General features: G+C 41.1%; 2 protein-coding genes across 3 annotated transcripts; both read left to right on the top strand.

Moving 5' to 3' along the window:
* On the top strand, positions 1-5,966 carry LOC119735585. 2 transcript variants are annotated; one of them, XR_005272189.1, is made up of 4 exons: positions 1-186; positions 3,085-3,680; positions 3,997-4,254; positions 5,755-5,966. XR_005272189.1 is itself a non-coding variant. In XM_038209348.1 (3 exons), exons 2-3 carry the CDS (start codon positions 3,126-3,128, stop codon positions 4,153-4,155), a joined length of 714 nt encoding a protein of 237 aa, XP_038065276.1. In that variant the 5' UTR covers positions 1-186; positions 3,085-3,125; the 3' UTR covers positions 4,156-4,419. The 2 variants fall into 2 exon arrangements, 1 of the variants encoding a protein (XP_038065276.1); XM_038209348.1 differs by lacking the exon at positions 5,755-5,966 and having other exon boundaries at positions 3,997-4,419.
* On the top strand, positions 3,384-26,600 carry LOC119735584. Its single transcript, XM_038209347.1, has 6 exons — positions 3,384-3,595; positions 20,332-20,496; positions 20,662-20,746; positions 21,063-21,320; positions 22,813-24,479; positions 24,516-26,600. The coding sequence occupies exons 4-6, from the start codon at positions 21,212-21,214 to the stop codon at positions 25,734-25,736; spliced, it is 2,997 nt and encodes a 998-aa protein (XP_038065275.1). The 5' UTR covers positions 3,384-3,595; positions 20,332-20,496; positions 20,662-20,746; positions 21,063-21,211; the 3' UTR covers positions 25,737-26,600.
* Positions 26,601-26,899: the final 299 nt, after the last annotated feature.

Below are 26,899 nucleotides of genomic sequence, written 5' to 3'. Positions count from 1 at the left end.
GGACTGTTTAGTGTTTTCTCAGCAGTACGCTTGCTGAAGTGAAGGAAACTGCTACAGAAATTGCACCGCCCATCACTGCCACTCCTGTTGCAAGCTTCCATCATTGTCCATACTAGATCAGGGAACAAAGGCACACTTGGCCAAGAAAGGCAGCTGGTCGCTGGCCTCAAGCTACCGTCCACTTATGTAAGTTATGGGCGCATATACTTCATTGTCATGATTGTGCTGTTAAGTCATGTAAGTGTTGTACATTTATGTATGTACATGTAGTCGAGGCCACAGCCTCTGCGGCTGAGGCCAAGACCGAGGCCGAAGCCACAACTCCAAGGCCAGACCGAGACCACAACCTCCGAGTCCAAGGCGACAGCCCCCCATGAAACCTTGTCGCCCCCCCCCAGTCGCCCCCCCCCCCCCCCACTGAGATTTTGAGTTCTCTGTTGCTTCCCCGTCACTGTAGCAGTCCGCTCCCGCTTCAGTCCAGCCGTCTCTGCGAAGCGATAGCTCGTAGTCGTACCGTGCCGTTTGGCTTACTTGGTTTCCCCAGTTAGTGTTGTGAGACTCCGACACCGGTGTTGTAACCAAGGAAAAGCCTGATGTTGGAGGAATCCCCACAAAGTTTAATAAACCCGTAAAGTCACTGTGTGAAAGCTCTGTTTCCCGCCAAATTCGTTATCATAGATAATAATGTTGATTCTAATATAAAGTTAATGAACTAATAGGGAATGCAACAATAATTTCAGGAATGAATTGCAGGGCAGCTCCGTCGCACAGCCTTTAACGTGTCACCACTTTAAACTTGGAACTGATAGACACATGGATTACAAGATAAGAGAACTGTTCAATTGCCTCATTGATGTTCTCCGAAGTCACCGTGTTAAAATTAGAAAAAGTTTTAACTATGGAAAGCTGTGAATCTTTTCTTTCAAAACTGAGGGAGGAATTATTGCAGTCATATTTATTTTATCGTCAATGTAACATTGTGTCTTATTTCATTTTGTTACCGGGTATTTTCTTGTTGTTTCTTTAGTGTGTAAATTCTCTCTGGGGAATGAGATTGCTTTTGTTTCTCGGTTTTGTTTTGTTTTGTTTGTAATACTAATAATCTTTTTAGCCCGTTTGTCATTCATTCCCGTTATTGAGTCTGGTTGTTTGTTTTGTTTTGTTTGTTTGTTTGTTGGGTTGTAAGAGTATTGATGTATTAGTTCGTTTTTATATTTTTGTATCTGCCTGGTTTGTCTAATGTTTCACTCTATGATTTTTGTGCTGAGTCTTGTCTCATCTCCCCGTCTTGTCTCGTCTCGTCATGTCTTGTCTTGTGTGGTTTTGTATGATTTGTACAATTTACTTTTCAATAGTTCTTTAATTTTTATCAATGGAATTTTAAATCTGCTTTGTTGGCAGGGGTTGAATAATCGTCTGATGACAATTGTTTTTTTTTACTTTTACAGTAGGCTTACATATGAGAGGCAGCCCAAATAGGTGCGACCTAATCCGGCCAAATTACGATTTGTATACTAGTTTATCTGTAATAATAAAGAATTTTATTTGAGGGTCTGTATTTGAGGGTCTGTATTTGTAGAAGTGAAGGGTCCATGTCCCCGAATTGGGATTTCTGAACAAAATATTTGAATGGAATCTACATTGATATGGAGTGGAAGGAATCTTTTTTTTTTTTGAAATGGCGGTGGGGTGATCATCGTTATGGGAAAAATCACCCAAAAGTACTGAATAGAGTCTGGTGACTGTACATAGAAATTTCTTTGAATAAAAGTCGAATCGTTCATTCATGTGCACTTGTTATGCAAAGCAGGGGCAGTGGTTCAAGGATATCTATGTCGACTTGCAGAAAGTGTGCAAGAACGCGACTTGAATGCTTTTATGTGTTCATAATACAACGATGCTGTTTAGTTATTTCACTGTGTGACACGGTGAGAAATGTTGGAATCATAATGGCGTCAGCGATACTTGCTGGGGAGCTCTTGCGTACGACTTTCTGTACTTTGGTACTGTTGTCTCCAGGACAATTGTGTGTACGGTAACCCAACGTACTTAGATTTTTAAAGACAAAATTGCCGACCTCAAACTTGTTAGTGCATATTTGGCAACTATATGTGCGTTATTAGTTTAATTAAACAAATGAACAGGTTAATTAAACATAGTACCATTGAAGGTACCTAAAAGTAAACATAACAGCAAAGAAGACCGACAGATGAACATAAAATGTTACAAAATAAACATATTCATGATATTTGTCTGGATAATTTTTTAGGGCGTTACCGGCAAGTTAACACAAACTTGTCAAATAGATCATGGGAGTAACTTTTCTTTGACTTTTCATACAAGTTTACATAAACTTTAACCGTATGACCTGCAGTGGCGTAGCCGGGGGGGGGGGGGGGGCGTAGCAAAAACTGCGCTACAGTAAATTTATCATTTATTCAGCAGAGGACCCATGCAAAATAAGAAAAGGATCAAGTCGAACAAGAAAAAACAAATTTGTTGCAACTCTGTGTGTGTACGCATTACCAGTTCATTCATTTGTGCGTATCTGCTTAAAATCATATTTCGTTTCATGGAACCCTCTGTGGCAGCGTTTTGAAGATTTGATCAGGTAAAAAAAATTAAAAGTAATTGAAATAGAAAACACACGAAAGTGGGCGGCCTCGAGCCGGCCTCGACCGATTCGCCGAGGCCAGAACACTCCTTGCAAAGGCCTTGCACTCCGAGGCCAAGGCAGAGGCCAAGAAAATCGGACTCCTGGCCGAGGCCGGCCTCAATACCTCTAACACTGACTGTAATTCGCTATCTCACTCAGCATAACATCCGATGCACATGAGCCACAGTACAGCACGGCTTCAGGAAGAGGCGTACCCCTACTTTTTTGCTGTGGTGTAATCTGATGAAGATTTTCATTGGGGTACGAGTGCAACTGATTAACGGTACACGTGATACAAAGATGATCCTAAGACTCTATTATCGCCAGACCATGTCCTAGTTACTCGGGCTATACTTTTGTCACTTGGGAGTTTAACAGATGACGACCATGCATGACATGTATACCTGTATACTATTTGTTGTTTCTAGATCATGCCCACTGAGCTGGTTCACTGCACTGATGTCACAAAATGAAGCGAACGTCCAAACATCTGCCAGATTTTGACAGGACCGTAAAGACTGCAGGTACGCCTGCTGATGATGCTGGTACTTCAACCCGGCCGTCTAAAAGTCAGATCCCCGAAACATCTGGAGTTACACCAAGGGAGGAGGTCGCTGGTACTTCCACCAGGCCGTCTACAAGTCAGATTCTCCAAACTTCTGGAGTTTCATCAGGGGAGGAGGTCGGCACTCTGCCTGCTGATGAAGCTGGCACGTCCACACGGCTGTCTACAAGTCAGATCCCCAAGCATCTGGAGTTACATCAAGGGAGGAGGTCGCTGGTACCTCCACCAGGCCGTCTACAAGTCAGATTCTCCAAACTTCTGGAGTTACATCAGAGGAGGAGGTCAGCACTCTGCCTGCTGATGAAGCTGGTACGTCCACACGGCTGTCTACAAGTCAGATCCCCCAAGCATCTGGAGTTACATCAAGGGAGGAGGTTGGTGTCACTCAGTCTGCTGATGATGTTTCTACCAGGCCGTCTACAAGCCACGCCGTTGGAGTATCAGAAGACGCATCCACTTGTACGTACAACTTACATTTTGCACCCTTCCGAAATCTTCACTCTTCCGAATTCTTCACTCTTCACAAATTGCATTTTTTTGTCATTCTTGTTTTCAGACTCAGAAAACTCCCCAGTTAGACTGGCCCGTAATCCGGGTCCAAATTGGCCTAACAATTTTCCGGGTCAAAAATGACACTTTTACAGAGTCGAAAAAATGAAAAGTCTAATTTGGAGCCGGTTCCGGGTAATCTGACCCGGGAATTTGTTAAATGTTTTCAGTTTATTCCAATGCAGTTTTTAATACAGTTTGAAGTAATATCTGTTTGATCTTGTAGCGGAAATATCTGATCGGACTCTTTCGGATGTCGCTCGGCGACTTGGTCACGATTGGACGGATCTTGCGTATCAACTCGACTGCACATATGCAAACATCTCAACCTATGAGGCCAACCACCCAAGAGATGTCACCCGTCAAAAAGTCCAGATGCTTGTAGAATGGAAACAAAGGCAGACTACCACTGGATGTCAGATGGACGTGTTGTGTGGAGCATTGGCTAGGATCAGCAGAAATGATATCGTCAAGTGTCTTCAAGGTAAGTTGGGTTAACTGTTGTAACTGTCCATGCGCATGCCCTCTTCAACCAGGCTTGCTGAAATTTCAACCGAATTGATTGAAACTTCCTATTCACTTTTCAATGGCACAACTACATTTTCTCATGAACATGTAGGTATATTAGTATGTTTTCTGGGACAAAATGAGAGTCAAGCTTATCTTCCTTCGATTAAAACGGTGTTTCAAATCCAATAACTTTTGCGTGTTTTTGCATTAAGGCTTTTCGAACCATCTTTAGACATTTATTTTCGCGTCAGTCACTTTAGAGTTAAATGTCCATCATTGCATTATGTCACAGATCACTTGGACTGATTCTCCGTAAGTGTTCGTTTCTTTTTCACATACTTGTAGTATATAGGAACCTCAAGCTATATGCTAACACTATTGACAATCATTTATCACTTCGCCTGTTTTATCGTTTAACTGTTTCTTTTTCAACATATGTGATTTCTATGGAGTGCATTGTATCCGCATTCTTTTGTTATCGTCTGTCATGTATATAGCTAGTTTCCTTACATTTGTACCTTTAACTTTATCACAGTCTTTATACGTTTTTATATATCGAACATATGGAACTCTACATGTAATTCACAGTTCATTTTTGACAAAATAATGTTAAAAAGGTTGTCCAAAATACCAGACGATACTCCAAAATTTGATAAAGTTTTGGTTGAAGAAAAAAGTGCGTTCAGATGTTCCAAGATAAATTGACATGATCGTCATGTAATGTGGTTTTTAAAAATGTGACCCCCCAATTATCAAAATTTAACAAATCTACTTTTTTTTCTAAAAGTTTTTTCAACTGTATGATTTATTAATACGGACCATTAACCTCCCCCCCCCCTGTTTTGGTCGTATGTTACCCCGAAAAGGCTTTCATTGTAGATTCCCAATGTTAAATAACAAGATCTGCATCCTCCACCCCCTTTCCGCCAGGTCAATATTGTTTTCTGTCTGAATTTGGGGTCAGTCGGCAAACTAACCGTCAAATTAATTTTGTTGGGGATTCCCCTTTTATTGTGCAATTTGTTTGGAAATAACGCAACCTAGTATTTAATGTTGTTCATTTGTCCCGTCTGCTTCAGACATGGATCATAGTACGGGTCTGATGTCAGTCTGTAAATTCTCCGATCCCAACCCAAAAGAAAACGCCCCTGGTGTTATATGTACATGTATTGACTGTAGTGTAGCGGCAACCAATCTACCCTGCGAGAACCGTAGAGTCGGACACTGAAAGATTCGAAATTTTTAACGTGATTATTCCATAACAAAACGTCGGCCAAAGTTTCGTTCAATGTTTCCTGTAAAATTAAATAATTTTCTGCATTGCTAAAAAAGTATGGACAGTACAACTTTTATCATTATCCAATTTCAAGCGAAGTTGATCAAACGTTGTGTTAAGAGTGACAGCTAAATTGTGAAATTTGTCTCCTTAGTGTGAACTCATAACAACTTTTAACTAATTTTTGCTTTGTTTCAGGAAATGCACCACTTACTGCTCTGGAGTACATCCAGCAGCTTGTTTTAAAATACAACATGGACACAACCAGCTCCATCCCTGCACACCCCTTGCATCCTTCCAGAACCCTGGATGTTGAACATTTTTCTCAACTAGTACTCACTCGGGCATTAAAAGGTAAACGAACATCAAACGATGAGATTTTGTTACCATCTGGGAAACGAACGTTGGATAAGGATGTAAAGGTACTCCTCAAATCATGGGATGATATGCTTGAACCAGAAGTAGTTGGGAATATTAAGGCCCTTCTTTCGGGTGGGGGAGGATTTGGCAAGTCAACTCTTTTCTTGAAAATAGCGCACACCAGCACTGATCCAAAATCCAAGATGGCAAAGTTCAAACTTGTGTTCTTAGTAAAGTTGAGGCAAGTGCAGACAACAAGTTGCGTCCTTGAGGCCATATGTGACCAGATTTTACCTCGTGTTGAAAAGGCCGTTTTGAAAAAAGTTATTGATGATAACGAAGAGAAAACAGCTTTCCTATTGGATGGATTGGATGAGATCCCGTTGGACGTGCTCAATTCTCCGGCTCCAAAAGAAGGCTATGGGATCAAGGACATCTTGTTTAACAAGGTGCTGAGAGGCAGCACTGTCTTAGTCTCAACACGGCCGCACATGGTGGACTTTGCCGTTAAGGGATACCCAAACTACGCCCGTATTGAAACATTAGGCTTCACATTCGAAACTGCAAAGACATACATAACATCTTACTTTGCCGAAATTGATGCCGATAAAGGGAAATCATTAATTTCACATTTGACATCCAGCTCATTTCTACACACACTGGCCAGGATTCCAATCATTGCACTCTTTCTGTGCATACTTTGGGAAAATCAGTCGAAATTGCCTGAGCAGCTAACGGCACTTTTCACCAAGTTCGCTGAGGCTCTAGTCAGTCACAGGTGCAAAGAAGGCGAGGAAAAGTCGAAAAGTCTGATGTATTCAATCCTTCGTCGACTTGGACCAGTCGCTCTTAAAGGGCTACTAAACCCCAAGGGGGAAAGGCTCAGGTTCTCCTCAGATGAATTTGAAAAGGAAGACTTGGAGGATGGTTGTAGGTTCGGCTTTCTTCAAACAGAAAGTTTCACGAGTGGTTTGCAAAAGATACAGGCAGTAGAGTTTCTACACAAGTTAATCCAAGAACACTGTGCAGCATACCACTTTGCCAATTTGCATCACGCAAACAAAGCAGAGTTTAAGAAAAGGTTACAGCAGATCAATCCAGGCAATGTTCTCGCCTGGGAATATCTGCTTCGGTTTGCATGCGGCACATCGTCGGAGTCTCCAGCTACTGGGCTCATCCTGGAGCACGTACAAAAACAACGCATCAACTCAAGATGGCTTGACAAGGTAGGCGAGAAAGGATCGGATGGCGAGGAAGGATCGGTTGGCGAAGAAGGATCGGTTGGCGAGGAAGAATCGGATGGCGAGAAAGGATCGGATGGCGAAGAAGGATCGGATGGCGAGGAAGGATCGGTTGGCGAAGAAGGATCGGTTGGCAAGGAAGAATCGGACGGCGAGAAAGGATTGGATGGCGAAGAAGGATCGGATGGAGAGGAAGAATCGAGTGACGACGAAGAACTGTTTGCAGTGGAGAGGGATGAACTGCAGAAACTGGTACGCCTGCTATTGCTCGAGTCCGGTTCTAAAAAAATGGCTGTTAAGCTAGACCGACCAACTGACACAAGTTGTCGTACTCATGAGGATCTGTTAGCGATGCACTATTACTCGAAGTGTCAGCCACTATCAGAACTTACGGACCTCACTGTCCACTGCAATTCGCATAATGACTTTAGGCTGCTGAGGGATATTGATGAACGACTGCGTGACCACACTTCTATGTCCCTTCGGGTTTATATCACATGTAGATCGCATGAAGACGTGATGCTGATGAGAGACATGCTACAGAGTGATAACATCAGGTCACTCAGGAAATGTTGGGTTTTTGAAGTCAAGTATATCCTATCTGAAAAAGCGAACAAGGAGTTGCAGATCATAGAAAAAACGCTTGAAGAGCTGGATGAGAGGCTTCGTGAACGAATAGAGCTTGGCCTGGATATAAATGAGATGTCTCATTTCGATGATGACTGTGTGTTAGGATCCCTGTCCCGTGTATGCTGTAGGATCATTGACATCACTCTGCGTAAGCGAACGTATGAAGATTGCACGAGACTAGTGAAGGTACTGGATAGTTGTGAACGGTTTAAATTCTTATATTTGTCCAACACAAACCTTCACGGCCATCTGGATAGTTTAGCCCCTCTTGTTCCTCGGTCCCTGATCGTTTTGTCGTTAATGTCATGTGAACTGGATGACGATGACCTCCCTGAGCTGAAAGAAATCCTCCCTGCTGGGCATGGTTTGAGAACCCTTGATGTTCATGGCAATGCATTCAGTGGGGTTGGAGTGTTGGAACTTGCAGCTCATCTGCAGAATCTGCCTGATCTAGACATATTTGATTTCCTTTATGAAGGTCCTCATAAAACGCTGGTTGACCAGGTGGTCAAGCGAATTATTCCACATGCAAGGTTTAACGGACTACGTGCATAAGGACATTATTTGTTGATTTTCAGATGGATCACAGAAGTTCCAAATTCGGCTGTTAGGCTATTTCACTCGCATCGACAAATAAGCAATGCTATGAGCATTATTACCAAGATATATTCTTGTATTATCACTGCCTTGAGACGTTTAAAGATGCATACAGTTTCATGTAGCGGACCAGAACCACGACAATTTAGGGGGAGCATAGAAGGAACGGTTCTCTAGTTAAAGCGGACAAGCGTTCAAAATGTCAATGTATGACGACTATCTCCTGAACTGATATTATTTTATTCCTCAACAAGATAACATCTCAGAAGTAGGCCTACGCATACTATGATGGCAATAATAAAATGGCAGGCAACACAATTGGAAGGTCAAGTTCAACGCATGGCTGGCTGCATGCCACACTGCAACAACGAATCCTCCTTATCCTGAAAACAACACATTTGATCTGACAAAAAGATTATATTACCCATTATATTGGGAGTTTCTAGGAAGTAACCCTCCCACAGTGATTAACATAAAAAGCATGACCGGAGCCATATGGTCCCTGCAAAATCGAGACAAGTTACAGAGAATAATGGTATTGGTCTCCTCTGCTCAAATCCCAGGACGTCGTGAATTTGTTCCGTTGCAAAGTGAACTTATTCTTTGTTCACCGTCGGGGCTACTGCAATGATTGACTAAGCATTGCAGTGCTTGCTTGCCTCTACGCAATCAGTTTCCGGATCATATCTTGACCTTGTGGATTGACTCCACTTTACGTGGTACCACTTCCCTTGCCTTCCACCTGGCCTTATCCGCGTTTCAAATCCCATCAGGGCTATACTGCATTGACTGACTTACATGTAGGCCGAGCATTGTAGTGCTTGCCTGTGCACAATCAGTATCCGGTTCATATCTTGACTTTGTGGATTTACTCAACTTTATGCAGTGCTTCGTACTTCTCTCGCCTTTCACCTCCTCTTGTCCACGGTTTGTCGATTACAAACAGGGCCACTTTGTTGTTTTCTTAAGGTGCCTGAATTTACTCAATCAAGCTATCTGCTTTATCTTTTCTTGTGTCTTGTTTCTAGTTCGAGGTGCACATCGAAATAGGGTTTCTCAAGTTGAGGCTCATTTGACTCTGAATCGTGGTTGTTTGCGTCGGACGCGTTTTCTGAAAATTTAGTGGTTCCGGTTCGATTCCAATAAAGGACAAGTACAGCTGCATCACGTGGTTTCCTGCCAAGAACTGTTCTGTCTCATCCCTTTCTTGCTTCTAAGACTTAAATTTCCTTCCTTATTTTTCTCTCAATTCTAGCGAGTCAACTGAGGTTTGCCAGAGACATAACTGAACATTCCTGAACAGAGATATTGCAAACATACCACGTAAATATATGAAGATAACAAGAACAGTTTTTTTTCTTCTCAAGAATCAGTTCAAAATTGCAGTGTGAAGCTTAACAACTTGTCGTTTGCAGTTCTTGACAGTCATTGAATTGCTGCCATTATAATAATAATGAGCCACACAGTGATGTTCTTAAAACATTAAACTTTGTGACAAACAAAACTTTGCAGTTATTAGCTATACAGGGTGAGTAAAAAAAAAAGGGAACCCAAATGGCGGGACCAATTTCGCAATAATTTATAAAGCATGTAGCACTGTCACAATGTAGGATATAAAATCCCCATTATTAAGCTTTTTTTAGTACATGAATCAAAACGAAAACAATTCAAATTGGGATGTGTGTGAATTGTTTTCGTTTTGCTGAAAAAAAACCCCGCACACCTTTTTAAGTGACCTGTGGACAGAACTTTAAAACGGTGGTTGTGTTTAAAATTCCGTAACTTCAAAGGTACAATGAGTGATTTAATTATTCTTCTACTAAAAGAAAGCTTATTGATTTGACTTTAATATCCTAGATTTTGAAAGTGCTACGTGCAGAACTTTATTAAGAAAATTGTCCTGCCATTTCGTTTTCCTTTTACTGACTCACCCTGTAGTGAAACAAAATTGTCAAAATTAATCTATGCCCCTCCTGAAAGAAAACTCATTGAAAATATATACCGGTAAATTGGAACTAGAGCTTAATGTATAAACGTTATTTTGTTATGTAATTGTTTATTTGATGGTTGAAGGAAGAAACCTTCAGATTTCAAAGCTTTTCATTTGCTGTAAATTTCAATCTTGTAAAGACAATTATACATGTTGCCGTAATGTAGAATGAAACCAAGCAGGGTTTCATTAATGAGAATATGATGATTGTATTGTTAAGTGTAAGTAACTGTTGAAGCAAGAAAACATCCACCTTTGAGACAAGTGGCTTTGATGTTTGCAATCCTAGTGAAAGTGTTTAATAGACGAACACATGTTTTTAAAGAAAGACAGGTCAATCAAAGTGTATGTGGGCGATTCCATAAATGCGGGGCCAATGAATTTAAGTGTCCCTCTTTACATTGTGATATTTGTTTCCCCAGTATTACCAGTAGTGAAATATGTACAAATGATTTTAATAGCTCAAATTATAGTACTTGTACCTAAATATTTGGTAGCAACGGATGAAACATCTAACTAGTTTCCTGACAGTATGGTTGCCAGGTTTCACGTGTAAATGGACACCAAGGTTGTGACATTTTTCAAACTGCTTTTGAAATGTGTTTGTTGGTTCTTATACAAATGTAGGATGATCAAATACTGCCAGGTGCTGTATGAAAAAAATGCCCTTCATTATGTTAAAGCAAGTTAATACTGCTTTAGAATGGCACTATATTTAATTATTTAATATATCTAGTTGAACGAGATTCACAGTGCGTTAGCCCAAATGTTTCACGTGTAAGCAAGACCCACTTTTTGGTATCCCTGTTACACAGGACATTTGAGAAATCAAAACATTATTGGGTTCACTGGCATATCTAGCCTTGACCAAGGCTATCAGCTTGTTCCCATATGAGCTTGTTCCCGCTACCGCACACCGCGCGCGCAGCGACACAATGTTGTACTATACCGTTAGCCCCAACGACCCTTGCGTGTGCTTTGTGTGCATGTACATGTTGTACTTACGCCCCACACACACTTCCGCAAACAGCCGTACAGTAAGTCGAGGCGCTTCGACTTATTGTACGGCTGTTTGCGGAAGTGTGTGTGGGGCGTACGTACAATACATGCACACAAAGCACACGCAAGGGTCGTTGAGGCTAACGGTATAGTACAACTAGTGATTGTAGGGAGGTTTCGCAAGTGAACGGATACGCTTACACTTACGTTTAGCTATCCGTATCCGTTTTTTACTTACGTGTAGCGAGCGAGATATGCGTGTCGTCTGCACGTATGACGTCATACGCCACTCACTATCCGCTAAACGTGCAGACGACACGCATATCTCGCTCGCTACACGTAAGTAAAAAACGGATACGGATAGCTAAGCGTAAGTGTAAGCGTATCCGTTCGCTTGCGAAACCTCCCTATTGTCGCGGCGCGGCGCGCGCGGTGTGCGGTAGCGGGAACAAGCTCGTATGAGAACAAGCTGATAGCCTTGGTCAAGGCTATGGCATATCCAAATGTATCACGACTACTGATGTGTTCCACTTGATGAGTGTGAAATTGTAACAAAGATTGCATGCTTGGAATTATTTTATTTAGGGCCATGTTTCACGTGCAAATAGGACACCAAAATGGTGTCCCCTTATGGAATCATGCACAGAAATGTTATTTTTAGTCTAAGAAAGTTAATTTCACAATAAACATTGATGTGTTATCCTGGGTAAGACAAAAAATACATTTAAAATAAACATACCATATTGAGCATGAATTATAACAAAAATTAGCAGAAACATTATTTGTTGTTCCCTTTACACGTTAAATGGGTTTTGACATGGTATTTTGGCATTTCTGGAGTAAATAATGTATGATTTGGGCTACAATAATTTATTAATAAGGAATGTCAATATCCTCCACTTATCCTGAACATTATTATTGAATCTCCTGGTTATTAATTGTTTTTTATTTTGGGTCAGAAAGTCACAAGTTGGCACCATAACTTATGGAAAAACCCACCTTAGTATCATTGTATGTTTATTGTTTAACAGCAGATGGAAGACAACTTCTGCTTTTGGCACAATTTTTTCTTTGTAAAATATTCTCTGCATTCCGTAGAATCTTATTTTTTGACTACATCGTACCTTCAATGGAATTAAAACCAAGCAGTACTATTCATAGGTCTGTAATGAAATATTACTTAATCCACTTCCAATTCAATAGCTGATGTGATGGGAATTAAGCTTTTGAAACGTTTTTGTGCCCAACATGTTTGTTTTATGACAAAAGCTGATGCAAGAAACCAGCTTAAATCTTTTGCTATGTTATAACAATCATAACCTATGTAATGTTACTGTATAGCAGCTGATGCAAGATAACTTCAGTTCTTAGCAGGAGGTGTACTTTTAAGATATACTCGCAGATATAGTTGTGTTTTCTGGAGGACGTTTTGTAACTATTTCTTTCTACCTGGCGTTAAAAATGAAATCAAGGTTTCAGGAAAGTTTGTGTGAAATACATAACTAACCGACCTAACTGTCGTATTGTTTGTAATCATTGAAATGTTTGTGTGGCCTGGATTTGTTTACCTGTATGCTTCTTTGTTTTGGATCTTTATTTAAATCATTGATATGAAACGAAGGTTTGCGAATTGTCTGTTAGTCATTCTGACACATCACATTACCAGTCTTTAAAAAGAGACAAAATTACCAGCGCCTTGAGTACCTAATTGTTGGCAGATGCGTCAGACTTTCCGACAAATTTATTTCCAAATTAAATGTGCCCTAACCAAATTTTCCCTTGTCCTTTTCCCACGAATTTCGGTATTTTTGTTTTTACTAATTAGACCACGAGGATCAAATGTAACCTAATTGCGACGGTAACATTTTGCCTCTAAAGGGGGGCTCCCTGAAAGCCGGTGTCTCCCTATTATCGAAAAAATAACGATGAGGTGTCTTCCTAATGGTACATTTAGGAATAATAATAATAATTATTATTAAATGTAGTTAATTTAAGATGTGATAATCTCTTCCCCGATACCTTTGCGACATCTTGGGTTTATTGATTGTTCATGAAAATATCGGAATGCTCGGCAAACGCCCTGGCTACGATAGGAAACTTCCGCTTTGGAAATAAAACATTGCGAATACAGTTTTGTATTTTTTAATTGACATAAACATTTCAATTATTTTCTCTAATTGTTCATAATGAGAACAACTGACTGTGTGTGGGGGAACTGAAATTAAATGTTACAAGAAATCTGAACAATATTTATGTGCGAGAATTCAGCATTAAATGCAGAAAAGAATATCTCTTAAAAGTGCAGTTTTTCTTTGACCACTGATTGGTCAAAATCTAGAGGTCAAGATTCGGATGCATAATCAGTGAATCTGCTCAAATCTCTTCAAACCTGATCCCTCTTCAAACCTGATCCCTCTTCAAACTTGATCCTCCTCTTCCAACTTTATCTTCCGACTCTAACATTTTTCTTTTCTAACTTGTTTTTAATCTAGATTCCTCTTCTTCTTCTTCTTACTTCTTCTTTTCCTAACTTTTCCTTCTTCAAACTCTTTCTTCTTGTAATTTTTCTTCTTAATTGTTCGTCGAACTTTTCCTTCTAATTTCTCTCTTACTAACATCTTCTCTCTCTTCATCCCTTCTTCCTTCTCTTGTAGCTTCTTCCTCCACTATTCTTTGTCTGCTATTTACTTCCAACTTCTACTTCTAAACTTTTTCTAACTTTTACATTCTGTCCCCTCCTAACCTCTTCAAACCTGATCCCTCTTTAAACTTGATCCTCCTCTTCTAACATTTTTCTTTTCTAACGCGCCATATTTTCAATGGGGAGGCTGACAATATCCTACTATATATGGCGCACTATGTTAAATAAAAGTGTTCCGTATGAAATGCACCCTTCTCACGACTATTTATTTAGGGGAGACCGTTCGCATGTACGTCACATTCTTACAATTTGCTAAAAGTGCAATTTCTTTTATGGAATTTTTTTTTTTTGGGGGGGGCTAGAAAAATGTTGTGGGGCTAAAGCCCCCAGCCCCCCCCCCCCCCCCCCCGAACCTCCACTGCTACTTCTTCTTTGATATAGGTATCCGTATTTTAATCTGGGGTAATCCGTTTAGTGTGACATGCTAATGTAATATAAATGTGTGGTATTTATCGCGAACCGGAAACGGTAAAAAAAAATAGCGCCCTCTATAGATTTCAGAAATCATCTGGGTGACCGTTTTAGCCGATTTTCGGCTAGATCTGACAGATTTTTTTGGATGAAAAAGGAATCTAGCAGAAAATCTAGCAGAATGACATTTTAGCAGTTTTTCAGCAAAAAATCGGTGATCCTAGCATATATTATGTTTTGAACAAGCTTCGATCACTTCAAACAAACCTTTGAACAGCGGAGATAGGCAGGTCAGTTGAGATTCCCTGACGTGTATGGACCACACTGCAGCACTGGTAGCATGTATTTGGTTATTTTTTTTAATTTCTGATGTTTTAAAAGACATTTTATGATTTTGTTCTTTTTAAAGAAATCTTCTAACATATGCATGTCCGTATCAGTGTTTATAATGTGTTTTGTGTATCGATAATTCTGGATGATTTAGCAGTTGTTTTTGTTAAATCTAGCAGATTTTTGAAGTGCATTTAGCAGAATTAGGCCATTTCCTGATGGTCACACGGGACAATCATAATGGCTCATTACGGCTGACTTACATGACTTACTGGAAGGAAAAACTCGGTGGACAAATCATGCAGTTTACATGTTTTTGCTGTGATATAGAATAAGTAAGAATTCCATACCTGGACATCACTTCATACCCTGTGCACCAACCCTACAATGAGACTGGTCTCCACAATTCTGGGGACTGTTTCTTAGCAGTGCGCTTGCTGAAGTGAAGGAAACTGCGGCAGAAATTGCACCGCCCATCACTGCCACTCCTGTTCCAAGCTTCCATCATTGTCCATACTAGATCAGGGAACAAAGGCACACTTGGCCAAGAAAGGCAGCTGGTCTCTGGCCTCAAGCTACCGTCCACTTATGTAAGTTATGGGCGCATATACTTCATTGTCATGATTGTGCTGTTAAGTCATGTAAGTGTTGTACATAATGTACATGTAGTCGAGGCCACAAGCTCTGCGGCTGTGGCCAAGACCGAGGCCGAAGCCACAACTCCAAGGCCAAGGCCGAGGCCACAACCTCCGAGTCCAAGGCGACAGCCCCCCATGAAACCTTGTCGCCCCCCCCCCCAGTAGCCCCCCCCCCCCCCCCACCACTGAGATTTTGAGTTCTCTGTTGCTTCCCCGTCACTGTAGCGGTCCGCTCCCGCTTCAGTCCGGCCGTCTCTGCGAAGCGATAGCTCGTACCGTGCCGTTTGGCTTACTTGGTTTCCCTCAGTTAGTGTTGTGAGACTCCGACACCGGTGTTGTAACCAAGGAAAAGCCTGATGTTGGAGGAATCCCCACACAGTTTAATAAACCAGTAAAGTCACTGTGTGAAAGCTCTGTTTCCCGCCAAATTCGTTATCATAGATAATAATGTTGATTCTAATATAAAGTTAATGAACTAATAGGGAATGCAACAATAATTTCAGGAATGAATTGCAGGGCAGCTCCGTCGCACAGCCTTTAACGTGTCACCACTTGAAACTTAGAACTGATAGACACATGGATTACAAGATAAGAGAACTGTTCAATTGCCTCATTGATGTTCTCCGAAGTCACCGTGTTAAAATTAGAAAAAGTTTTAACTATGGAAAGCTGTGAATCTTTTCTTTCAAAACTGAGAGAGGAATTATTGCAGTCATATTTATTTTATCGTCAATGTAACATTGTGTCTTATTTCATTTTGTTACCGGGTATTTTCTTGTTGTTTCTTTAGTGTGTAAATTCTCTAGGGGAATGGATGGGATTGCTTTTGTTTCTCGGTTTTGTTTTGTTTTGTTTGTGGTACTAATAATCTTTTTAGCCCGTTTGTCATTCATTCCCGTTATTGAGTCTGGTTGTTTGTTTTGTTTTGTTTGTTTGTTTGTTGGGTTGTAAGAGTATTGATGTATTAGTTCGTTTTTATGTTTTTGTATCTGCCTGGTTTGTCTAATGTTTCACTCTATGATTTTTGTGCTGAGTCTTGTCTCATCTCCCCGTCTTGTCTCGTCTCGTCATGTCTCGTCATGTCTCGTCATGTCTTGTCTTGTGTGGTTTTGTATGATTTGTACAATTTACTTTTCAATAGTACTTTAATTTTTATCAATGGCATTTTAAATCTGCTTTATTGGCAGGGGTTGAATAATCGTCTGATGACAGTTGTTTTTTTACTTTTACATATATCCGTGGCAGCCTGTCCAACTTTTAGCTTTTATTTTAGCCTATGTTTTAAGATTTAAAATAAAATAATTGAAACAAATAAATAAAATAAAGTTTCTTCAAGTCTTTATTACGCTGGAGATTTCCCGATAGCAGTACATATGAGAGGCAGCCCATATAGGCGCGACCTAATTCGGCCAAATTACGATTTGTATACTAGTTTATCTGTAATAATAAAGAATTTTGGCCCCTGCACTTGAGGGTCTGTATTTGTAGAAGTGAAGGGTCCATGTCCCTGAATTGGGATTTCTGAACAAAACATTTGAATGGAATCTATATTGATATGGAGTGGAAGGAATCTGTTTTTTTTTCAAAATGGCGATGGGGTGATCATCGTTATGGGAAAAATCACCCAAAAGTACTGAATAGAGTCTGGTGACTGTACATAGAAATTTCTTTGAATAAAAGTCAAATCGTTCATTCATGTGCACTTGTTATGCAAAGCAGGGGCAGTGGTTCAAGGATATCTATGTCGACTTGCAGAACGTGTGCAAGAACGCGACTTGAATGCTTTTATGTGTTCATAATACAACGACGCTGTTTAGTTATTTCACTGTGTGACACAGCGAGAAATTTTGGAATCATAATGGCGTCAGCGATACTTGCTGGGGAGCTCTTGCGTACGACTTTCTGTACTTTGGTACTGTTGTCTCCAGGACAATTGTGTGTATGGTAACCCGACGTACTTAGATTTTTAAAGACAAAATTGCCGACCTCAAACTTGTTAGTGCCATATTTGGCAACTATATGTGTGTTATTAGTTTAATTAAACAAATGAACAGGTTAATTAAACATACCGGTAGTACCATTGAAGGTACCTAAAAGTAAACATAACAGCAAAGACCGACAGACGAACATAAAATGTTACAAAATAAACATATTTGTCTGGATAATTTTTTAGGGCGTTACCGGCAAGTTAACACAAACTTGGTGTCAAATAGATCGTGGGAGTAACTTTTCTTTGACTTTTCATACAAGTTTACATAAACTTTAACCGTATGACCTGCAGTGGCGTAGCTGCGGGGGGGGGGGGGGGGGGGGGGGCAGCCCCCATGAAACCTTGTCGTCCCCCAGTCGCCCCCCACTGAGATTTTTGAGTTTCTAAAAAAATTATCATTGATCTACATGACGCCCCCATGAAATGTTCCAGCCCCCCAAGCGCCCCCCCCCCCCACTGAAAAATTCCTGGCTACGCCACTGTTGCCCTGTATGTCCTCTTGTAACGTTCTTCAAATTCTTCCTGGCCATTGCATCCAAACCCTATGATCCGAGAATTCGTGTTCATTTTGATGAACTGAGTGATATCATGCACGCACGTGGAAAGCTGAAGCGCAGGATAGACAGGTTTCGCGTTGCGCGAGCACGCATGCATGTGAATAACAGGTTGGTTCCCTGTCCCATTATCGCTTTGGCTAATGCCCACTTGTGTCTTCACTTGTTCAGGCCAGGGCCAAGAGTAGATTGAAATCAAATTTTCAGCGTACTGGCTAATGACATCATTGACGTGACATGGGGAGATTCGCTAGTAGCACTGGAACGAAGCCCCTGACTTAGATGGTGGTTTTCGCTTTTTTGGCCAATGTTTCCAATTTCCGTTGAAAGTACAAGCAAAAACTCAGCTACAGTACATTTGTGACCCGCTCTGCAAAAATGAGTCTGATGTCGCATAATTTGAATTCAAGCTTTTGCCATTTTGAAATGGAAACAGTAAAAATTTGCTCAAAATTTGGATTTTTTGTTTATGTTTTATTTTGGTTGTTTGATAGTTTTAGTTCAAATATCTTACACAGAAATGTAAATATTGTAAGAAAAAGAAAAAAAATTATGAATCTTTGGTGCTTTTCTTGGTTAGTTACAGTGTATTCGTCATTTTTCAAAGCCTTTTTTCTCCATTGAGACACTTCTAGCTTTGCAAAAACTTTACAGAATGAAACAAGCACAACAATGCAATCAAATGTCCTAGAGATGTCCATGATATACCAAATGAAAGCTTATTTCATTCCCATTTTATCAATGTAGTTAAAGGGAAAATACAACATTTGCAAACATCAAAAAATAAAACTACCAAATCATTTTGAAATACCTTGCTGGACTGTTAGTGAATGACAGTGTAAAGCATCCTGTAAAATCATGGCACCTGGTATACTGTCATTTTCAAGAAAAGTGGTATTTTTGTATCAATTTCCAACGCTGATCGGCCGATCAGCGTTGGAAAAAACTGGCTTTTTTCAAATACTGGCCCCAATTGACCATCGCACTTGTTTGCAATCGATTACAAACATATGAACGGGTACGAGCCAGCTAGACTGGTTCCCTGACCTTACAATTCCCCAATGTATGTAAACTGCTCTGCTTCTTCTTATATGGAGTCAGGGAACCAGACTACAGGAAAATGATTGTTTTTCTTGGTTTTTATAGAATTTTCGAACCCAAAACCTCAAAAAAGTCAGTGTAACTATATTTGCTATATATTTCCAACCCCCCAATTCCATCCATTTCTGAAAATTACAGCAAAAGCAAATGATGTATATTCCCTTTAACTCAAAATGTCAGTTTTGCCACAACAGACTCATTTTTGCGGAGCGGGTCACATTTATCATTTATTCAGCAGAGGACCCATGCAAAATAAGAAAAGGATCAAGTCGAACATGAAAAAACAAATTTGTTGCAACTCTGGGTGTGTACGCATTACCAGTTCATTCATTTGTGCGTATCTGCTTAAAGTCATATTGCGTTTCACGGAACCCTCTGTGGCAGCGTTTTGAAGGTTTGATGCGGTAAAAAAAATAAAAAGTAATTGAAATAGAAAACACATGAAAGTGGGCGGCCTCGAGCCGGCCTCGACCGATTCACCGAGGCCAGAACACTCCTTGCAAAGGCCTTGCACTCCGAGGCCAAGGCAGAGGCCATGAAAATCGGACTCCTGGCCGGCCTCGAGGCCGAGGCCGGCCTCAATACCTCCAACACTGACTGTTATTCGCTATCTCACTCAGCATAACATCCGATGCACATGAGCCACAGTACAGCACGGCTTCAGGAAGAGGCGTACGCCTACCTTTTTGTGGTGGTGTAATCTGAAGATTTTCATTGGGGTACGAGTGCAACTGATTAACGGTACACGTGATACAGGGATGATCCTAAGACTCTATTATCGCCAGACCATGTCCTAGTTACTCGGGCTATACTTTTGTCACTTGGGAGTTTAACAGATGACGACCATGCATGACATGTATACCTGTATACTATTTGTTGTTTCTAGATCATGCCCACTGAGCTGGTTCACTGCACTGATGTCACAAAATGAAGCGAACGTCCAAACATCTGCCAGATTTTGACAGGACCATCAAGACTGCAGGTACGCCTGCTGATGATGCTGGTACTTCAACCCGGCCGTCTACAAGTCAGATCCCCCAAACATCTGGAGTTACATCAAGGGAGGAGGGCGGTGGTACTTCCACCAGGCCGTCTACAAGTCAGATTCTACAAACTTCTGGAGTTACATCAGGGGAGGAGGTCTCCACTCAGCCTGCTGATGAAGCTGGTACGTCCACACGGCTGTCTACAAGTCAGATCCCCCAAGCATCTGGAGTTACATCAAGGGAAGAGGTTGCTGGTACTTCCACCAGGCCGTCTACAAGTCAGATTCTCCAATCTCCTGGAGTAACATCAGGGGAGGAGGTCGGCACTCTGCCTGCTGATGAAGCTGGCACGTCCACACGGCTGTCTACAAGTCAGATCCCCCAAGCATCTGGAGTTACATCAAGGGAGGAGGTCGCTGGTACTTCCACCAGGCCGTCTACAAGTCAGATTCTCCAAACTTCTGGAGTTACATCAGAGGAGGAGGTCAGCACTCTGCCTGCTGATGAAGCTGGCACGTCCACACGGCTGTCTACAAGTCAGATCCCCCAAGCATCCGGAGTTACATCAAGGGAGGAGGTTGGTGTCACTCAGTCTGCTGATGATGATTCTACCAGGCCGTCTACAAGCCACGCCGTTGGAGTATCAGAAGACGCATCCACTTGTACGTACAACTTACATTTTGCACTCATCCAAAATCTTCACTCTTCCGAATTCTTCACTCTTCACAAATTGCAATTTTTTGTCATTCTTGTTTTCAGACTCAGTAAACTCCCCGGTTAGACTGGCCCGTAATTCGGGTCCAAATTGGCCTAACAATTTTCCGGGTCAAAAATGACACTTTTACAGAGTCAAAAAAATGAAAAGTCTAATTTGGAGCCGGTTCCGGGTAATCTGACCCGGGAATTTGTTAAATGTTTTCAGTTTATTCCCATGCAGTTTTTAATACAGTTTGAAGTAATATCTGTTTGATCTTGTAGCGGAAATATCTGATCGGACTCTTTGGGGTGTCGCTCGGCGACTTGGTCACGATTGGAAGGATCTTGCAATACACCTCCACTGCACATATGCAGACATATCAACCTGTGAGGCCAACCACCCAAGAGATGTCAACCGTCAAAAACTCCAGATGCTTGTAGAATGGAAACAAAGGCAGACTACCACTGGATGTCAGATGGACGTGTTGTGTGGAGCATTGGCCAGGATCGACAGAAATGATATCGTCAAGTGTCTTCAAGGTAAGTTGGGTTAACTGTTGTAACTGTCCATGCGCATGCCCTCTTCAACCAGGCTTGCTGAAATTTCAACCGAATTGATTGAAACTTCCTATTCACTTTTCAATGGCACAACTACATTTTCTCATGAACATGTAGGTATATTAGTATGTTTTCTGGGACAAAATGAGAGTCAAGCTTATCTTCCTTCGATTAAAACGGTGTTTCAAATCCAATAACTTTTGCGTGTTTTTGCATTAAGGCTTTTCGAACCATCTTTAGACATTTATTTTCGCGTCAGTCACTTTAGAGTTAAATGTCCATCATTGCATTATGTCACAGATCACTTGGACTGATTCTCCGTAAGTGTTCGTTTCTTTTTCACATACTTGTAGTATATAGGAACCTCAAGCTATATGCTAACACTATTGACAATCATTTATCACCTCGCCTGTTTTATCGTTTAACTGTTTCTTTTTCAACATATGTGATTTCTATGGAGTGCATTGTATCCGCATTCTTTTGTTATCGTCTGTCATGTATATAGCTAGTTTCCTTACATTTGTACCTTTAACTTTATCACAGTCTTTATACGTTTTTATATATCGAACATATGAAGCTCTACATGTAATTCACAGTTCATTTTTGACAAAATAATGTTAAAAAGGTTGTCCAAAATACCAGACGATACTCCAAAATTTGATAAAGTTTTGGTTGAAGAAAAAAGTGCGTTTAGATGTTCCAAGATAAATTGACATGATCGTCATGTAATGTGGTTTTTAAAAATGTGACCCCCCAATTATCAAAATTTAACAAATCTACTTTTTTTTCTAAAAGTTTTTTCAACTGTATGATTTATTAATACGGACCATTAACCCCCCCCCTGTTTTGGTCGTATGTTACCCCTAAAAGGCTTTCATTGTAGATTCCCAATGTTAAATAACAAGATCCGCATCCTCCACCCCCTTTCCGCCTGGCCTATATTGTTTTCAGTCTGAATTGGGGGTCAGTCGGCAAACTAACCGTCAAATTAATTTAGTTGGGGATTCCCCTTTTATTGTGCAATTTGTTTGGAAATAACGCAACCTAGTATTTAATGTTGTTCATTTGTCCCGTCTGCTTCAGACATGGATCATAGTACGGGTCTGATGTCAGTCTGTAAATTCTCCGATCCCAACCCAAAAGAAAACACCCCTGGTGTTATACGTACATGTATTGACTGTAGTGTGGCGGCAACCAATCTACCCTGCGAGAACCGTAGAGTCGGACACTGAAAGATTCGAAATTTTTAACGTGATTATTCCATAACAAAATTTCGGCCAAAGTTTCGTTCAATGTTTCCTGTAAAATTAAATAATTTTCTGCATTGCTAAAAAAGTATGGACAATTCAACTTTTATCATAATCCAATTTCAAGCGAAATTGATCAAACGTTGTGTTAAGAGTGACAGCTAAATTGTGAAATTTGGCTCCGTAGTATGAACTCATAACAACCTTTAATTTTTGCTTTGTTTCAGGAAATGCACAACTTACTGATCTGGAGTACATCCAGCAGCTTGTTTTAAAATACAACATGGACACAACCAGCTCCATCCCTGCACACCCCTTGGATCCTTCCAGAACTCTGGATGTTGACCATTTTTCTCGACTAGAACTCACTCGGGCATTAAAAGGTAAACGAACATCAAACGATGAGATTTTGTTACCATCGGGGAAACGAACGTTGGATAAGGATGTAAAGGTTCTCCTCAAATCATGGGATGATATGCTTGAGCCAGAAGTAGTTGGGAATATTAAGGCCCTTCTTTCGGGTGGGGCAGGATTTGGCAAGTCAACTCTTTTCTTGAAAATAGCGCACACCAGCACTGATCCAAAATCCAAGATGGCAAAGTTCAAACTTGTGTTCTTAGTAAAGTTGAGGCAAATGGAAACAAGTTGCGTCCTTGAGGCCATATGTGACCAGATTTTACCTCGTGTTGAAAAGGCCGTTTTGAAAAAAGTTATTGATGATAACGAAGAGAAAACAGCTTTCCTATTGGATGGATTGGATGAGATCCCGTTGGACGTGCTCAATTCTCCGGCTCCAAAAGAAGGCTATGGGATCAAGGACATCTTGTTTAACAAGGTGCTGAGAGGCAGCACTGTCTTAGTCTCAACACGGCCACACATGGTGGACTTTGCCGTTAAAGGATACCCAAAGTACGCCCGTATTGAAACATTAGGCTTCACATTCGAAACTGCAAAGACATACATAACATCTTACTTTGCCGAAATTGATGCCGACAAAGGGAAATCATTAATTTCACACTTGACATCCAGCTCATTCCTACGCACACTGGCCAGAATTCCAATCATTGCACTCTTTCTGTGCATATTTTGGGAAAATCAGTCGGAATTGCCTGAGCAATTAACGGTGCTTTTCAAGGAGTTTGCTGAGGCTCTGGTCAGTCACCGGTGCAACGAAGGTGAGGACAAGGTGGAGGAGCTGACGCATTCAGTCTTATGTCGACTTGGACAAGTCGCTCTCAAAGGGCTACTAAACCCCGAGGGGGAAATGCTCAGGTTCTCCTCAAAAAAATTTGATGAGAAAGATTTGGAGGATGGTTGTAGGTTGGGCTTTCTTCACACAGAAAGTTTCACGAGTGGCTTGAAAGAGATAAAGGCAGCAGAGTTTCTACACAAGTATATCCAAGAATACTCCGCAGCATGCTACTTTGCCAATTTGCATCACACAAACGAAGATGATTTTAAGGAGGAGTTGAGGAAAGTCAATCCGTACAATGTCCGTGCCATGAAATATCTGCTTCGGTTTGTATGCGGCATATTGTCGGGGTCTCCGGCTACTGGGCTCATCCTGGAGCATGTACAAAAACAACTTATAGAGGAACGATGCAGTGACGAGGAAGGATCGGTTGGCGAAGAAGGTTCGGATGCCGAGGAAGGATCGGTTGGCGAAGAAGGTTCGGATGCCGAGGAAGGATCGGTTGGCGAAGAAGGATCGGTTGGCGAAGAAGGATCGGATGAAGAGGAAGAATGGAGTGACGACGAAGAACTGTTTGCACTGAAGAGGATAAATGAACTGCAGAACCTGGTACGCCTGCTATTGCTTGAGTCTGGTTCTAAAAGAATGGCTGTTAAGCTAGAACGACCTGACCAAATAGGCGAGGAAGCATTGAGTGGCGAGGAAGGATCGGTTGGCGAAGAAGGTTCGGATGCCGAGGAAGGATCGGTTGGCGAAGAAGGTTCGGATGCCGAGGAAGGATCGGTTGGCGAAGAAGGATCGGTTGGCAAGGAAAAATCGGATGGCGAGGAAGGATCGGTTGGCGAAGAAGGTTCGGATGCCGAGGAAGGATTGGTTGGCGAAGAAGGATCGGTTGGCGAGGAAGAATCGGATGGCGAGGAAGGATCGGATGGCGAAGAAGGATCGGATGAAGAGGAAGAATGGAGTGACGACGAAGAACTGTTTGCACTGAAGAGGATAAATGAACTGCAGAACCTGGTACGCCTGCTATTGCTTGAGTCTGGTTCTAAAAGAATGGCTGTTAAGCTAGAACGACCTGACCAAATAGTATGTGATAGTCATGAGGATCTCTTAGCGATGCACTATTACTCGAAGTGTCTGTCACTAATAGAACTTAAAGTCCTCATTGTCGACTGCAATTCGCATAATGATTTTAGGCTGCTGAGGGATATTGATGAACGACTGCGTGACCACACTTCTATGCGCCTTCGGGTTAATATCACATGTAGATCGCATGAAGACGTAATGCTGATGAGAGACATGCTACAGAGTGATAACATCAGGTCACTCAGGAAATGTTGGGTTATTAAAGTCAAGTATATCCCGTCTGAAAAAGCGAACAAGGAGTTGCAGTTCATAGAAAACACGCTTGAAGAGCTGGATGAGAGGCTTCGTGAACGAATAAACCTTTCCCTGGATATAAATGAGATGTCTCATTTCGATGATGACTGTGTGTTAGGATCCCTGTCCCGTGTATGCTGTCGGATCGGTGAGATCTTTTTGAGAAACCGAACGTATGAAGATTGCATTAGACTAGTGAAGATGCTGGATAGTTGTGAACAGTTGTATAGGTTAAATGTGTACAACACAAACCTTCACGGCCATGTGGGTGGTGTATCCCCTCTTGTTCTTCGGTCCCTGCATGATTTTTCATTAACTACATGTGAACTGGATGACGATGACGTCCCTGACCTGATAGAAATCCTCCCTGCTGGGCATGGTTTGGAAATCCTTGATGTTCAAGGCAATGCATTCAGTGTGGATGGTGTGAAGAAGCTTACAGCTCATATAAAGAATCTCCTTGAATTATCCATGTTTGTACTCTTTTATAAAGGTCCTGATAAAAAGCAGGTTGACAAGGTCGTCCTGGAAAATCTTCCACATGTACGGTATGATGGATGTATAGTAAAACGATATTAATTTGTTGATTTTCAGATGGACCAAAAACTTCCAAAGTAGGCTGTTGGGCTGTTTCCCTCGCATCGACAAATAAGTAATGCTGATGTGAGCATTATCACCAAGCCTACATGTATATTCTTGTATTATCACTGCCATGAGAAGTTGAAATATACATACAGTTTTTGTAGCGCACAAGAACCACGACAATTTAGGGGAGTGAAGAAGGAACGGTACTCTAGTTAAGTGGACAAGCATTCAAAATGTCAATATACATAACAATGACTATGGTGACGACTTTCTCCTGAACGTATATTATTTTATTCCTTAACAAGATAACATCTCAGTAATGGGCCTATTATACTATTACAAATAATAATAAAATGGCACAGCAACACAATATGAAGGTCAAAGTTCAACAAATGGCTGGCTGCACTCCACAATACAACAACGAATCCTCTCTATCTCGAAAACAACGCAATTTCTCCGACAAAAAGATGATATATTCCAAAACAATACTCACTGGGAGTTTCTAGGAAGGAACCCTCCACAGTGATTTTCATTACAAGCATATGGCCGGAGCCATGGTCCCTGCAAAATCGAGAGAAGTTACAGAGAATAATGGTATTGCTGTTTTGGTCTTCTCGTCTGCTCGAAGCTTACAGGAAAAGATGCAGTGATAAGAGGCTGTGGCGCGGAAAGCACAAAGATCACATTTATGCAAATGGAACATGCAAATCATTTGCAAAACTTTCATGTACAGAAAATGAGGGCGCACTTGGTCTCCCTATAACAGTGAAAACACCAATCAGGCTTTTTATTAGTGTGGATTACGAAGAGTAGGAAGAAATATTAATGACGATGAAATGGTACATAATAATAATAAAACAAAACAATAACAAATCACATACAGAAGAGCTAAATGTATCATAATTTAGCAGCTTTATTAACCCTCCTATGGAAACATGCATTCTGAGCAATGCTGTTATTCGGGTCAATATGGTCAAGTGATCCATTGGTTTGTTACAAGTATGCCAGGGGAAGTGGAAGGATATTTTGACCGTTGTTCTTTAGGCCAAAAAAAAAAGTCTCCGGTTTCTGGTATGCGCGCGCGTCGCCATAGCCATGCGCGTCGGCAAAATGAAAAAGTTTTTTTTTTCAATACAAGATGATGTCTCAAAACCGCC

This window comes from Patiria miniata, unplaced genomic scaffold (assembly GCF_015706575.1).
Source record: "Patiria miniata isolate m_02_andy unplaced genomic scaffold, ASM1570657v1 HiC_scaffold_29, whole genome shotgun sequence".
Classification (NCBI taxonomy): domain Eukaryota; kingdom Metazoa; phylum Echinodermata; class Asteroidea; order Valvatida; family Asterinidae; genus Patiria; species Patiria miniata.
This window is presented reverse-complemented; position numbering and strand designations above follow the sequence as displayed.

Excerpts from the sequence above, each read along its gene's own strand:
- LOC119735585 (XM_038209348.1), top strand. The coding sequence starts at position 3,126 with ATGAAGCGAACGTCCAAACATCTGCCAGATTTTGACAGGACCGTAAAG. Across the intron at positions 3,681-3,996 it reads ATCAGAAGACGCATCCACTT|CGGAAATATCTGATCGGACT; the intron begins GTACGTACAACT and ends TTGATCTTGTAG.
- LOC119735584 (XM_038209347.1), top strand. The coding sequence starts at position 21,212 with ATGCTTGTAGAATGGAAACAAAGGCAGACTACCACTGGATGTCAGATG. Across the intron at positions 21,321-22,812 it reads TATCGTCAAGTGTCTTCAAG|GAAATGCACAACTTACTGAT; the intron begins GTAAGTTGGGTT and ends GCTTTGTTTCAG. Across the intron at positions 24,480-24,515 it reads AGGAAGCATTGAGTGGCGAG|GAAGGATCGGTTGGCGAAGA; the intron begins GAAGGATCGGTT and ends TCGGATGCCGAG.